Below are 15,222 nucleotides of genomic sequence, written 5' to 3'. Positions count from 1 at the left end.
GGCGGACCAGCGGGCCCCCAGAGGCAAAGCCTGCGTCTGTGGCTGCTGGCCAGGCCCTTACTCCACATCGGCCCTGCAGTGCCCGGGGCCTTCCGGCCCTGCCTCCAGCCTCCCGTCGGCTCCTCTGTCCTCTTCCTTACTCAGGCCGAGAACCTCCGGCCACCTTGGTCACTGCTCTGCCTGTCCAGCCCCTGCCCCCTTCTGCCAGGAATTCCCTCCCCTTCTCCAGCAGGGGATGCACTCCCCATCTTAGCCGGGAGTGAGAGCCGGGACAGAGGGCAGGCAGAGGCCTGAGCACGGGGCAGGCCTGAGGCCCTGTCTGGAACCCCTGGCCCTCCCTCACTGGCAGTCTGTGGTCGTGGTCACAGCCTCTGACAGGGGCTCATCACCCTAGGTGAGTGCCTCAGGGAGTGTCCTGCAGGCAGAGCGGGGGCTCACCAGCTGGCACGCACCGCAACGGAGGTCCCACCGCCCACGGGCCCTGGCTGGACACTCCTCACCGATGCCACCCCCGAAGTATCTCAGGAGGCACTGGGGGGGGGGAATCTACAGGACAGGGTGAGGCTGACGGGGGCGCTGGGAAGTTGACCCGTGCAGGGTCCGAGGCTGGTAAGATGGGGAGGCCGCCCTCAGGTGTCAGGCCAGCTCCTCTGATGCCCAGCACCTGCCCTGGGCTCCCTCCTCTGCAGGCCACCAGGAACCCACCACATGGGAGGGGTTCCCCAGGCTGGGTCATCCCCTCGCCCCTGGCAGACCTGTGAGGAGGCGTGAAGGAGAGGAGGCCCGCCTGGAGGTCCAGCCTCGACAGAAGGGCCACCTGGGGCTCTGGGCCTCAGGTCCTCTGTCCCTGGGAAGCAGGTGGCCGTGAGAGCAAGGCCCCCTGCTCCCCACAGCAGATTCATGGCCAGACCCTGTCTGGGCCACTTTTCCCAAGGACTGGTCCTGGCTAAGACTCTCAGTCTCAGAACTCACGTGAGGCCGGTGCTGCAGCCCCTGGGCCCCGCCTGGCAGGACACGCCCACCTCGAGTCCTACTCACCCTCTGCCCTGCCACACCCTAGGCTCCCTGGTGCAGGGACAGTGAGTGGACACTCGGCCCACGAACAGATAAACACTCCTTGTTTGAAGGAACCAGGAGCAGGCATGGGGGTGGCTGGGTCCCTGGAGGGAGAAGGGGTCGGAAGCCTCCCCAGAGGTGCAGCGGCCAGCCCTGCCCATAACCTCTGGGGTGCCTCTCCTGCAGGGGGCCGGCACAGCCCTCGCTCAGGGCCAGGGGGACACTCTGACCGTCCGCAGGTCACAGAGGGGGGTGCACGCCAGGACTGATGCTGGCTGGGCCGGGCACCTCGGTGGGGAGGCAGGGCCGCCTGCCCTGGGGACAGTGCCTGTGAAGGTCTCCTCTGGCTGTCCTCCCAGCTCGCACACCTGCAGACAGCGTCCTGGGAGAATCTCTCCCCGAGTCTCCCCTCCAGGTAGCCCCAGCCTTGCTCAGCTCCCCTCCCAGCCCCTGGCCTGCAGGCCCTGAACGTCTCGCAGAGGTGGCCCTGGGAACAGGTGCAGGCCACGCTGCCATGCCACCGTGGACCTGCCGCAGGCTGGCTCCTTCCTCAGGTTTTCCCGTTCCAGAGGTTGCAGAACGAGAACTCTCGGGGTATGTGCCTGTCCCCACTGGCCACCACCCCAGAAAGCCTCTGAACTACTGGGGACGCCCACCCCAACATGGCCAGTCAGACACTGTCTGCCTGCGGATCCCACGGCAGCCCTGAGGTGGGCAGGTGTGCGAGCAGAGGGCCTGCTAGCCAGGAAGCCTGCCAAGCATCTGGGCGCACCAGGAAGAGGCTCCCTACCAGGCCAGGGTGCCCCACACCTCAGTGTCACTCAAGAGGCCCACCCTGGCACAAGGCCATTCAGTTTTGGCGGGGGGGAGAAGAAAAAGGGATCAACTCTCCAGGCTGAAGAATGCAGACTGGAGCACACACCCTCTTCCCGGGTCCTGGAGCCAAGAGAGGGCTGGGAAGCAGTAGCGCGTGGGCGGGCGGGGGAGGAGAGAAGGAGCGAGGCTGCCTCTCAGGCCCCGCCCCTTGACGCACTAACGGGGGCTGGCGCGTGGCCAACGCTGACCATCAGCTCTGAGATGAGGGTGTGCAAAAGGCCACGCTCCCTTCCTGCTCTCGGGGTGCTGGCTCCACAGAGTGCCAGCGCCGTGACGTGGGGACACTCGGCTACCCACAAAGGGGCCACGAGGGAGGGACAAGGCCTCCGGTCAGCAGGCAGCCAAGGACCTGGGGCGGCGACGACCGAGAGCCCCGAGGGCCAGCTCCCAGGCTACCTGCACAGTGCCCCGACTGAGCTGTTCTGAGCTGTTTCCCAGAAAGTGCAGGATCAGGGGGCAGGGACAGCCAGAGGGTGAGACAGCCTGGGCTGCAGGAGGCGGTGGGTGGGCAGGAGCCGCGTCTTCCTGCGAGGGAGGGAAGCGTGGACACTGACGGGCCCACAGGGTCTACGCAGGCTGTGGGCTCCCATGGCCACTGCACGTTGGGCCCACACCAAGCCCGGGCTTACCCTCTGCCAGGCACTGCTCCAAAAACCGGTGCTTTTCTTTCTTTTTTTTTTTTTTGGAGAGGTTTTTGCTCTAGGGCGCGTGTGCTCGCCAGACAGACAGAGACAGAGAGACAGAAAGCGAGAAATCACCCCCCAGGGGGGATGGCCACGCCGCAATCCCTTCTCCTCCATTCTCCTCTCGGGATCTTGGGCACGCACGCACACACGCCCGGCGTGAGTTTTAAGCCACCGGGTCCGCGGTCGACTATGTGGGAGTCCAGCGACATAGCCATTACGCCAACTGCTGGTTCCCAACCCCGGTGCTTTTCTCTCCGTCTCACGCGGTTCAGTGGGAAACCGAGGCAGAGGGGGGGAGGGAGTGCCAAGGCCCCGAGGGGTGGCTCCACCATTCACTGCTTTTTTTTTTTTTTTTTTTGGTTTGAGGGGTGCGCTCACCAGAGAGACTCGGAGAAGAGAAGCAGAAAGCACCCCCAATGGGGAGCGACTGTCACACAAATGTGTCTCCCCATCCTGGTGGGATTTGGGGCATGCGTGCACACGAGCCCGATGTGGTTTTCAAACTGCCAGGGCCAAGATTTGAACTCGGTCGGCCATGTGGGATCCAGCTCCCTTAACCACTAGGCTATTGGGCTGCCCACACTCCGGCTCTCCAGCCGCCGTGTCCTGTGGCCTTTCCAGACTCCTCTAGGAACAAGTGGCCACAGGAGCTGAGCCGAGGGGACATAGCCAGCGTGGGGTAACTGGCTGGACTACGGGGGCCTGTGCTTCCATGTTCCTCAGGGCAAAGCAGGGACGGCACAGGTGGACGCCAGCACCCGACGGAGAGCCCTCAGGGCTGGCAGCGAGGGCTCCTGACCTCGGCCCCCGAGCAGTGTGGCCAGATGGCTGGCAGGGGCCTTTTGGATCTGTCTCCCTCCTGGGCACTCCTGCCCGTTTGCCCACTGCTGGGATGCCCGGTGTGTGACACAGCCGGGGTGACACAGCTGAGAGCAGCAGGCCGGATGTGAGACCGCGGCCAGGAGACAGCCAAGCCTTCAGAGATGACTGTGGGTGGAGGGCAGGGTCTCGGGCGAGGGTGGGAGAAGCAGGGGAAGGGCCTGAAACGGAGGGCCAGGGAGGTCGGTCTACCCCTGGGTGTGCCCAGAAGTACACCCTTGTCCTGTTGGGGGGGGTCTTCAGAGCCTGGCCACGCCCCTGTGAGCTAGAAGCCAGCAGGGAGGGCCCATGCCCTGGGTGGTGGCCAGAGCTGGCCGAATCAGCACCGCCAGAGGTGGGGCGGGCCTGGACCGGCGAGGTGTCATGCCTGGCCCACTCCACTCATCCCCTCCCGCTCACTGGCCTCAGGTGCTGCCTCAGTGCCCCTTCCCCTGGGCCTGTGCCCCACCCCTGGGCCTGTGCCCCCACTCCGGTCTGCGGTGCCTCGCTCAGCAGGCCGCTGTGCAGCAGGTGTCCTGGGTTTTAGGACGAATGGGTCAGCCAGGCCCGCTGCCGCCTGCACCCGCCCCTGTGCTTCACCAGCCCACTGACCTGGCCTGGCTTGTCCCCCCTGGCTGGTTTCTGTCCACCTTGCCCATGGTGGCTTGATGGGGCCCATGTAGGCTCTGGCACCAATGGCCCCATGGCAGGCTGGTGCCAGGAGCCCTCGGGTACCCACAGGGAACCCGACCAAGCCGCCCTCCCATCTCCCCAAGGCTTTGTTGGGGAGGAGCACGGAGGTGGTGCTCCCTGCCTCCTGACCACCCTCGTTTACAGACGGGGAGACTGAGGCACTGAGGGTTCAGTTAAGACGGCGGATGAGGGATGTGCTGACCAGACCAAGCCACAGATGGACAGTGACTGAGGAGCACGCCGGCAGCGTCCAGGCCCCAGGAGAGCACCCAGGCTGAGGGGCGCCCCCGCCTCCTGCCCTGACTCCACGGGAGCAGGGCTTCCTTCAGCTGGTGGGGGCCCGGCTCTGGCACAACCAGGCATGGGGCCCTCACCTCCAGGAGCTCAAGGACAGGACTCACCTGGGCCCACAGAGGCTGTGCTGGGGGTGGCCTCGGGTCTGTGTGGCCGGGGAGGCCCGGGATCCTTGGATGGGTCTGGGGTGGAGGCGGACGCCGAGGGAGGACAGGGGATGACGGTGGCAGACAGTGCGGGGCGAGGCTTGGTGTGGGTGTCGCTGGTTCACTGGAGAGCATCAGCGGGCACGGGGTCGGGGGCTGTGGGGACCGCTGCCGCAGGAAAGAAGTTCTCCCGGCTGTCCTTGGGGTGCTTTGGGGTGGTAGGCGTGTCCCCCGAGGCCTGTGAGGGCAGAGGAGAGGTGAAGGCCGGCTGGGCTGCACTGCCCACCCCGGCCCGCGCACATGCCCACAGGCCTCCCGTGGGTTCAGGAGCATCGATGCGGCCTACGGCATTACTCTCGCTGCACGACACTGAGGCCACGGGCACTGGCAGGAGACTGCGCGGCAGGACACAGGTGGGGACCTGGGCCGGCTCGCCCCTCGCACTCCAGGGTCGGGAGGAGCCCAGCCATGTGACTGCAACTACAGTGCCCACTCTGGGACCCCAGGAAGGGAAGCTGGTCCCAGTGGGAGGGTCACCCAGGAGGCTGGGGGATGGTCAGGGTCCGCACCCGCATTTCGGGACTAGGGACTACAGCCTGCTGGGAAGCCAGCCACGGCACCTGACGTTACCCCCAGCTCGGCCAATCAGGCCTGTCCCTGTGCCTGGCCTGGGCAGCCCCCACCCTCTCCTCCAACAGCCTATCGGTTCCCGGGAGAGCCAGGCCCGTAGAGGCCACGAGACTCGTCACACGGTTCTCTCTGCCACGGGCTCTTTTAAGGCTCTTCTCATGAGACACCCCAACCCCTCAGCCCGTAGCTAGCCTTCTGGGGCTGCAGCCTTGACCGGGGTTGTGAGGTGAGCCAGCAGGATCCCCCACCCCTGCTTCACTGACAGCCCTGTCTCTTCCTCATTGGTTTGGTTTGCAAAGTGCCGCCCCGGGCTTCACAGTGTAGGGCACCGTGGCTCTGCCCCATGGGGGAGCCTAGAGCCCAATCTGCATCTGGGGCCCGGCCCTGGGCTCAGGCAGCACACCCTGGGGCAGGGCAGGACAGACCTGGCTTCTGTGGCCCCAAGGGCCGAGGTGGTGCCAGTGGAGCTGCTGCAGCCCAGAGGCAGTGTGGCCGACACGCCGGGGAAGGCGAGGGCCGCGTGCCTGTCCCACTCAGGAGTGGGTGACAGAGACTCTGTGTCCAGAGCACCCTCCACGTGAGCAGCTGGACAGGCCCTGGGCAAAGTGGATACTCTGTGAGTGGTGGGAGCAGTGGCTCAGGACCCAGCGCTGGACAGAGGTGGGGCCGGGAGGGCGCGGTGGTCTCCTCTGTGCCCTCCCTGAGGAGGCTGCCAGCCAGCTGCAGGAGCTGGGGTTCTGTGGGTTGGGGTGTGGGGGATCCCAAAAGAGCATCCTGCCCCTATCACCCCACGGGAGATGCTGTGGCCGCCTGTCTAAACTGAGGAAGACCCGGGCAGTGGGTCAGGTCACCTGTCCCCCACAACCCCTCAGTTCCAGGCATACTGGCCTGAGGCCACCTAGCAGCTAGCAACTCAAAAGGTGAGAACTGGGCCCCAAGCTCTGGCCACCCCCATGACGCAGACCGGGAATGCAAGGTCTCTGACAGACATCCCAGCCTGCCCTTCAGGGCCCCAGGAGCAGGTGTGTGGCCCCTGCCCTTGGCGACTGCTGGTTCTCTTTGGCCTCAGCCTCCTTGTCTGAGAAATGGGACCCTTCGCTGCCCGGGCTCCCACCAGCTCAGTACCCCTTTCTTCTCAGGCCAGGGAGGAGGAAGGTATTTGGGGGCTTCCTGTGTGGCCCCATCATCTGAAGCCCCTTGAAGATCAGTATTGGAAACACTCTCTGCTCAGTCTTAGCACCCACACGCGGGCCTGCCCACCTCCGTCCTGTGGAAGAGGCTGCGGCGAAGGCCCCGGGGGCACGCACTGCACCGTGGACACTGGCTACTTGTGTGACCACGTCATGCTGGGGACGCTGGCGGGGCACATCCGCCCTGGAGTCTGGCCCTCAGTGGGGACTGCAGGCTGTCCTGTCTGGCCCGCAGCCTGCTAGGTCAAAGCTGAGCTCCCCGGGCTTGCTTAGGCCTGGAGCCCGAGCAGAGGGCGGGGGCCTGAGGTCCCATCCACTGAGAGGAATCCTGTCAGGACCCAAGCAGGGCCAGCAGGCAGCAGTGGGGGGACCTGAGACTGGGCTGCCCCAGGGGCAACCGCACCACCTCTGCTGTGCAGGCTTACTGCAGAAAGGGTGTGCTGTCAGCCCGCCGGGACGCCCCTGCGACCTCCCACCTCCCCAGTCACCTGGACCCTTCCTGATGACCGGACCCTGCCCGCGGGTCTCCCACGAAGACCTCCTCTCAGCCCCACTCCTGCTCCTTCCCCCGCACACCCCTACCCCCAGCCCCGTGACTCCTTACCAACAACCCTGTCCCCATGCCCGCTGCCCTGGCCTCGCTGCCTGGCCACCCCTGGGGGTATTCTCCTGGCCCCTGGCCCACATCGATGGCTTCAGGGGCACCTACGCTGGCTCCTCACATACTCTCCAGGTCTGGAAGGTGTCCTCCTGGCGGGGCTCCCCAGGGCTTTCTGCCTTTCCTGTCTCTCCCTTGGAAGAATGTCAGTCCCGACACGAACCCAATCTCAACCCCAATCTCGAGGGCTGGGGTCCTCCCAGGAGACGGTGTTGCCTGTCAGGGCCCAGGAAGGACCACCACCCTCACATTACCCTGCCTGGCCACCTTCTTGTCATCTCCAGGATCCTACCATCCTTGCCTGGCCCCTGAGCCCGACAGCAATGGCGCTGCCCTGCTCCCTCCCTGCTCGGTGGGTCTGGGGGCTCCCGCCACCCCTCAGGAGGAGCCCCCCATCCCTCCCCACAGTGGGCCCCTGCACAGACGCCATCTCGCCCTGGTCCCCTCAGCCACCTTGCTCCTCATCAGCCCAGCTCCACCTCTGTCCCAAACAGAACCCTTTCCAGGTGGGGTGGGCTGGCTAGGCCCCACCCTCTGTTCAAGGTCCCCTGTGAGCTCGGGGCTCACCTGCCTCCTGCCATCTCCCCTCGGTTCATGTGACCACGGAAACGGTGCCTGGGCAGCCACTTCCCAGCTTAGGGCCTAGGGCCTTGGTGCAGGCAGGCCCCGGGTAACGAGGCTGGCACGGGCTGGTGGACTTACCTGTCTCTGGGCGGCGGCTCCGAGGTGCACCTGGCAGAACTTCACGGCCTGCTCCAGCGCAGCCTCCTCGTCCACCTGAGAAGGAGATGCTCGAGGTCAGCACGCTCAGGCCACGGCGGCTGGCCTCGTCCCAGCCCTGCCCTCCTCTGCACATAGCTCAGCCTGCGGGGGGTGCCCTGGAACTCCTGTCCACGCCCCCCCGCCTCCAATCCCCAGCTCCACACCTGGATTTTCCTGCTCTGTTTAGGAAGCAGGGTAAGGTTGGTCTGGCCCATCTCCCAGGTGGGGTGCAGGCCAAGCACTGCAGCACCGGGGCCCACCCTGTCCACACCACGTCCCCTTCTGCAGCTGAGTTATTCACATCCTCAAGACTGAGACTGGCTGGGGAGCTCAGGGCCCCAACCAGGCCTTCAAAGTGGGTTGAGGCCCAGCTGCTAGGGGATAGGGTGGTCATCTGAGTTGGAACCCACCCACCCCTCACATGGCCAGGACAGGGTAGGCTATGACAGGGGAGGGTCCTCTGGGAAGCCACACCTGGGCAGCGGGCACATCTGCTGGCGACAGCCCTGAGCTGTGCCAACCATGTCCCAGAGACCAAGAACCCAGGGCACAGGGAGGCTGGGGCAAGAGAGGAGGTGTGGGTCACCCTGGACGGTCGGTGGGCAGAGCTGAGGGACACAGCCATGCCCTGCCGAGCAAGGTCAGGGGAGCGGGCATGGCCAGGACAGGTCCACCCTCTCCAGCAAGGAAAAGAGCACTTGGGTTTTTGCCTAAGTAATCAATGGCTAAAACAAACAGAAGTGAATACTGGACGCTGGTGAGGTAGGCAGATAGGCATTGTCAGAAGTGGCACTCCGGGGCCAGGCATGGGCACATGCCTGTAATTCCAGCTACATAAGAGGCTGAGGGGGCAGGCCCGTAAGTGGGAGGCCTGTCTCTAGAATAAAGGAGGAAAAAAAGGTGGCGATGCAGATTAATACAACTTTGGAAACAGCTACGCTATCGGGGATAGTCAGCGTTATGTGAGCCAGTTCTGGGAATTCTTCCTGTGGGAATCATTTTAAGTACAGATGAAAGCATTGGGGCGTGGAGAAAGCCATGACGTTTTCTGTTTTTCTATGCGACAAGGTGTCGTGACTTTTCTGATGCCTCAATATGTGCCTAATACATTAAAAAAAAACAGGGCCAGGGCCAGCAGGTGGCATGTGGTTAAAGCACTGGACTCCCACATGGCCAACCACGGTTCAAGTCCTAGACCCAGTGTCTTAAAACTCATGGTAGGCACGTGTGTGTGTGCGCCCCAAAATTCCAAGAGGAGGATGGAGGAGAGGGGGTTGTAGTGTGGCCATCCTCCCGGGGGGGGTGATTTCTCACTTTCTATTGACTGCACACACACACACACACACACACCCAAAAAAAGAGGGCCATTTGGTGCCACGGTGGTTGAGGCGGCCAGATCTCACATGGCTGACTGTGTGGTCTGAGTCCCACGTCTGGTGGCTTCATGCTGGGTACGTGTGCGTGTCCAAAAATCCCAAGAGGAGAAGGGATCGAGGCCTGGCCTCCCCTCTGGGGGTTGCTCATCCCCTCTGAGGGGTGCCTGCTCCCTTTCTCCCTTTCTCTCTCTCTGTCTTTCTAGCAGAGTGCTTGCACACTACAGAAAATTAAAAACAAAACAAAACAAACAAACAAAAAAATACAAGACAAGACGAGGCTAGCATAGCAGATACGTAGCTCAACTCCCATGACTGGCCATGGTTCGAGTCCTGGACCTGGTGGTGTGAAACTCACAGTGGGCACATATGCCTATGTGGCCAAGATCCCAGGGAAAGAACAGAGAAGGGATTGTGGCGTGGCCATTCCCTTTGGGAGGTGATTTCTCATTTTCCCTCTTGCTGTCTCTCTATCTCTCCAGCACGTGCCTGGGTCCTAAAGCAAAATCTCTCAAAAAAAAAAAAAAAAAAAGAAAGAAAGAAAGAAAAAAGAAAGGAAAGAGAAATACTCTGGGTGCCTATGGGTGTGTGCCCAAGAAATCCCAAGAAGAGACTGAAGAAGGGACCACAGTGTGGCTATTACCCGAGGGGGTAATGTCTCATTTTCTTTCCCTCTTTCTCTGTCTCTCTCTGGTGAGCAAATAGACACTATTGCAAACTAAGACACCCCTCCAAAAAATATCTACCACACCCCCAAGAAAAAAAAAACAAAAAAACAAAAAGAAAGGCAAAATAGCAAGAGAGATGGCCTCACTGGTCATATTCAGGGACTGCAGCCTCCTTTCGTTGAGACCCCAGGAGAGGAGCCGTGAAGGACGTCACCCCAAAGGAGCCCAGAGACCCCATCACAGTGGTGGGACCGGGGGGCCTCTCTCTGGGCTGCATTTGATATGGTTTTTCCAATATGGTTTCATTCTTCTTTAAGGTAAACAGAATTTTTTTTTTCTGGTTTTAGTTTGCTAGGGCTGCACGTGCAACTGCCTGAGTGGGACAGAGAGAAGGAGCAAGAAAGGATCCCACTTGGCCGACCACAGTTCGAATCCAGGCCCCATCAGCTTGAAAGATGGACTCGTGTGCCCGCATGCCACAAACCCCACAGGAAGGGGACAGGGACGGGACTGCAAGTGACCGTGCCCCATGGGAGGGGCTTCCCCCTTCCTTCTCTTGCGGTCTCTCTCCTTGGTGAGTGTATGTGACCCGTGGCGACTAAAAGAAAAGCCGAGACCAGCAGATGGCATGATGGTTATGTCACTGGGCTCCTTTGTATTCAACTATGGTTCGAGTCCTGGACCTGGTGGCTTAAAACTCATACCAGGAGCATGTGCGTGCAAGCCCAAGATCCCAAAAGGACAAAGGAAGAGAAGTGTGGCCATCCTCCCGGGGTGTGATTCCTTGCCTTTTCTCTGTCTCTGGAGAGTATATGTGCCCTATAGCAAAAAAAAAAAATCTCTCTTAAAAAAAAGGGGGGGGGTCCCAGCAGGTGGCGTGGTGGTTAAGGGTGCTGGACTCCCACATGGCCAGCCGCGGTCCAGGTCCTGGCAGCTTGCTTACTCACTCTCACTCTGTCCCTCTCTGATCAAATTAAAATAAATAAAAATGAATAAATACAGTTAAATAAAATAATTATTAGAAACAGAACAGAAAAGCCAAGCAAATCGTTTTTTTTTTTTTTTTCTGGAGAGGTTTTTGCTATAGGGTGCGTGTGCTTGCCAGAGAGACAAAAAGTGAGAAATCACCCTGCCACAATCCCCTCTCCTCCATTCTCCTCTTGGGATCTTGGGCACGCACTCTTGGGCATGCACGCACATGTGCCCGGCGTGAGTTTTAAGCCACTGGGTCCGGGACGCGAACAGCGGTCTACTATGTGGGAGTCCAGCGACACAGCCATTACGCTAACTGCTGGTCCCAAGCACATCGTTTTTCTGGCCTGCTCGTGTTACCCCTGAGAGGCAGGAGGTGTGAACAGTGGCTGGGCGAGGGAACGACGCCCTAGGCACGGCACGTCCGGACCCCTGGCCCACTGGGCGGCAGGAGGCGGAGGATAGGGCGCGGGGGCTGCCCACCTGCTTGATGAGCATGTAGGTTTCGGACATGACCCTCTCGATGCGCCCCAGGTCGTGGGCCACGCCTTTCTGGCCCTGCTGCCACACGCGGTAGGCGTCTAGCAGGAGCGTCTTGCCCGACTCCGTGTCCTCCAGGAGCTTCCTCTTGCGGCTGGGCCGTGGGGGTGGCTCCTCGGGGTGGCTGCCCGCCCTGGTCCCCGTGGCAGGGGGGGTAGCGGGAGCCGGGGTGGGGACTGGCTGGGCTGGTGTGAGCGTGGTGGGCTGTTGCCGGGCGCTGATGCTCAGTTCCTCCAGGGACAGCTCCGCGGGCCGGCTCTCGGGGCCCCGGTCCCTTGGGGGGCGTCCGGGCAGCAGGGATGGCGTCCGCTCCAAGTCTGAGCAGCGAGCAGCGGCCTCCCCCACATCCATGGGCTCGGTGGGCCCTGCCCGGGGGCTCTCTTTGTCCTTCCGCTCCCCGGCCTGGTCTGTGCTGTCTCCTGCGTCCATAGCCACAGGCCGGTGGTTGAGGGAGCCCCCTTTGCCCCCTGGCTCGGGCCCTGGCCCTGAGCCGTCAGCCAGAGGCGGCTTCTTGGCATTGGGGAGGCCTTCCTGGCCATCCTCGGGACTGGCCTTGTGTGAGATGTCACTGGTCATCCTGGCTCCGGGGAGGCTGCAGGCCTTGGGCCCCGGACGTTCTGAGCCCTGTGAGGAGACCCAATGTGAGGCTCTGTGTCTTTGCTGTCTCCCTGCAACAAAGCACCCCTGGGCAACAGGTGTGCCCATCCTGGGCCTCTCCCCCTCACCCGGTGCCACCTGGCTCCAGGTATCCGCCACTGGTCAGGCCTGTGCCTCAGTTCTCAGGGAGGACGCCAGGCCCAGAGACAGCTGAGGGCCCTCCCGGCTCAGCTCCAGTCGCCTCACCGCCCTCCCAGGTAGCAAGAGGCTGCTGGGTCTCTGGAGGCAGAGCTGCTCCTGAACGCCAGGACTGGCCCAGTTAGGGCAGCACTGCCCAGCTCTCCTTCAGCTCAGGGGGAGCCTCGGGGCACCTCTGGGTGTGTTCTGGGGAGGGGACCCACTGGGGCCACCATGTGTGCTTGCGATAGGGCCAGGTCTTCCCGGCCTCATGCACGAGGCCCAGGTGAGAGATAGCAACGACCCCCCTTCCTGGCTCAGGGTGCCATCCCTGCCCCCTGGGCCTGTCACAGCCTCCTGCACATGCGATGCTCGGCTGTGAGGCGGGGTTGCTACTGCACCTGCTGCCGGGGTTGCTACTGCACCTGCTGCCGGGGGACCGTGCGTGCATGGTGCTCTCGCAGGCCTTGCGCAGCCCCCGCGGGCTGCACTGCAGGGGTTCAGCCTTGGGCACGGTCCCTCATGGTGCACGAGCGTGTGAGCACTCCCTGAGCATCTCTGTGCTCCTTGTCCCACTTGTGGTGGGAGTAGGACGGATACCACTTCACAGGTGGGGACCTCCCGAGGGTGCGCAAGTGGTGGCATCAGGACCTCCACCTGGGCAGGGTCTCAGGTGCAGGGGTGGAGGGCGGAGGGCGGCGTACCTCGGCAAGCTCGCTCAGCGTGTCCTCCAGCACCTTCACGGTGAGGATGAAGGCCCGCTGCGCCAGGACCTGGCGGTCGGCATCTCGCAGGTACTTCCTGCATCAACCACATGGTGGCCGGAGGGTGGGAGAGCGTCAGACACCACACGGCATCGCTGGAAGGTGGCCCGCACCCCGTCCCTGCCCTGAGCATGCCTGTCAGTCCCTCAGTGTCCCACCTGCGCCTGCTGGGGTCCGCTTTGCTAGAGGCTCCCCCTGGGTCCCCTTCCTCCATACCCAGCAGGCCTGTGACCTGCCACCAGCTCTTGCCCTGGGCCCTCTGGGCTACTGCAGTAAAGGCTAGAATGATACCAACGTACACGGGAGCCCTGCTGGGGAGCCCTCTGTGAGGACTGGGGAGGGCCCAGCTCCTCCCCTTTGGCCTCTTCCCCGTGGACACCTTCAGCAGGCCCAGCCAGAGATCCCTCCAAGCCCCTGGCATGCTGCAGGTGAGACAGTGAGAGGGCGAGGAATACAGGCCCAGGACGGCCCGGCCTGGCCCAGCTTGGCTGGCAGCACAAGGCCTCTCAGCCAGGCCAGGCCACACCTGAGCTGCATCCATCCTGGGCCCCCTACCACCCCATAAAGCAGCACTGCACAGCAGAAGCCCCTGATCTATTCATCTCACCCCCTCCAGCAGAGAACGCCCTGTTTTCCTGTGAGGCCCGGGTCCCTGGCTATCCTGTGAATGTGTATTCCCCATAACACGAGGCGTTTCTGAGAGCCCCATGCAGGGGGCAAGCTGGAGGGGAGGAAAGGCTGGGTGTCTGGTCTCAGCATGGACAGCCTGCTCCACGGGAGAGCCTGGGCTGCCGTGGGGGGCTTGGGGGCAGGATCTGCATCTCTGAGTATTGCTCAGTCGCGGGGGCGACTGCCCTGGCGGACACGCTCTGGCCCAGGCGGTGCGGCTCCCTGCGTCTGTGGCCGCGGAGGGCGGGCGGGGGGTGGCACTCACTTGCCCTGGTCCGGGGTCCGTTGCAGCATGGAGGACACCTTCAGCAGCGTGCTGTGGTCCCGCAGCTGGGCCAGCACCTTGAGCAGCAGCACGATGGGGCGGTTCACGGGGCAGGTTTTTTGGGGGAGGGGGCCCGGAAGGTCAGGAGAGCCGCCGCGGCCAGAGCATGGAGGACACCGGCCAGTCAGGGGCCTCCTGGACCCCTCGTGCTGCCCTGTGGAGCCTGCTTGCTTCCCGGGAAAGGCAGCAAAGAATACAGGCCCCAGGCCGCGGCCTCGTGTCTGGTTACGCTGCCCGTGGTTACTGAGCTGTCCCGACACAGGAGCAGAGGTCCTGCCTCCTCGAACACGGTGGGGACACGGAGACCTGGCCAAAGATGTGCAAGTGGGGCTGATTCCGAGGTGGGATTGCGGTTTGGACGGGGGCTGCAGTGACTCTCAGGTACAGGCCCCACCCTGGTGGTGCCCAGAGAGTCACCTGCAGGATGGCCAGGGTCCCCACCCACCTCAGTCTGAGCAGCTCAGTCCAGCAGGCACCCTGTCTCCACATGTTGCCATCCTCACCCGCTCTGCAGGCAAGCAGGGCCAGGGCTCTCCCTCCCCCAGGATTAACTTGGATGGCACTGGGCACCCACGGCGACTCCCGATCTGGTCCGCTGTGGTGTCCAGCACCAGCATGGCATCTGACACCCACATGGGAGTCCGGTCAAGGTATGGGGAACACATGGGGCCCAGGGAGCGAGCGGTCAGTGTGTGGGCAAAGGCTGCCCACCCTGGGCAGGCTGCCAGGGTCCTGGAGCAGACAGGCCCCCAGATGGGTGCCTATAGCCGATACCAACACTCTGGGGAAGGGACCGGGGCTGTGAGTGACACCACCTACTTCTTGGTGTGGAGCCCAGCACACGGCACAATTCCTTCTTCTACGGGGTTTTAGGCACCTGTGCCCAACCACAGGGACTGTGGCAGGGTGTGTGCGTGGGGCCCCTCCCAGGGCCCTGTTCCTGCAGGTGCCTACAGGTGTGGCCACCCTGCTCCAGCAGGCCTGGGGAGGACGCCGGCACAGCTCCAGCCCCTTGGTGCCCCGACAGCTCCATGCCAGGTCCCTGAGCAGACGCATAGCCTGGCCTACCCGGGGCTGTGTGGCAGCCCAACAGGGTCAAACCCTGGGAGCTCAGGCAGCCCACATGCAGGCGACAAGCACCAGCAATCGTCCTATCAGGCAGACATGGTATCTACTGCGCTCCTGCAAAGCCCCAGCGAGGGCAGGGAGGCCTGGGACCTGGGTTCCACCCTCACTGGTAGGCCCCGCCCCCTGCTCCCAGGCCCCGCCCCCCCGTGAGGCCTAGGTG

At 63.0% G+C, this 15,222-nt stretch overlaps 1 protein-coding gene across 1 annotated transcript; it reads right to left on the bottom strand.

The window, feature by feature from the left end:
* Positions 1-3,959: 3,959 nt before the first annotated feature.
* On the bottom strand, positions 3,960-14,967 carry LOC102493708 (calcineurin-binding protein cabin-1-like). The gene is made up of 7 exons (XM_006157183.3): positions 14,889-14,967; positions 14,438-14,556; positions 13,875-14,104; positions 12,881-12,977; positions 11,346-12,026; positions 7,790-7,864; positions 3,960-4,847 (listed from the first exon to the last, which is right to left on the bottom strand). Exons 1-7 carry the CDS (start codon positions 14,965-14,967, stop codon positions 4,731-4,733), a joined length of 1,398 nt encoding a protein of 465 aa, XP_006157245.1. The 3' UTR covers positions 3,960-4,730.
* Between the last annotated feature and the right edge of the window lie 255 nt (positions 14,968-15,222).

This window comes from Tupaia chinensis, unplaced genomic scaffold (assembly GCF_000334495.1).
Source record: "Tupaia chinensis unplaced genomic scaffold, TupChi_1.0 Scaffold000531_1, whole genome shotgun sequence".
Taxonomy (NCBI): Eukaryota; Metazoa; Chordata; class Mammalia; order Scandentia; family Tupaiidae; genus Tupaia; species Tupaia belangeri.
This window is presented reverse-complemented; position numbering and strand designations above follow the sequence as displayed.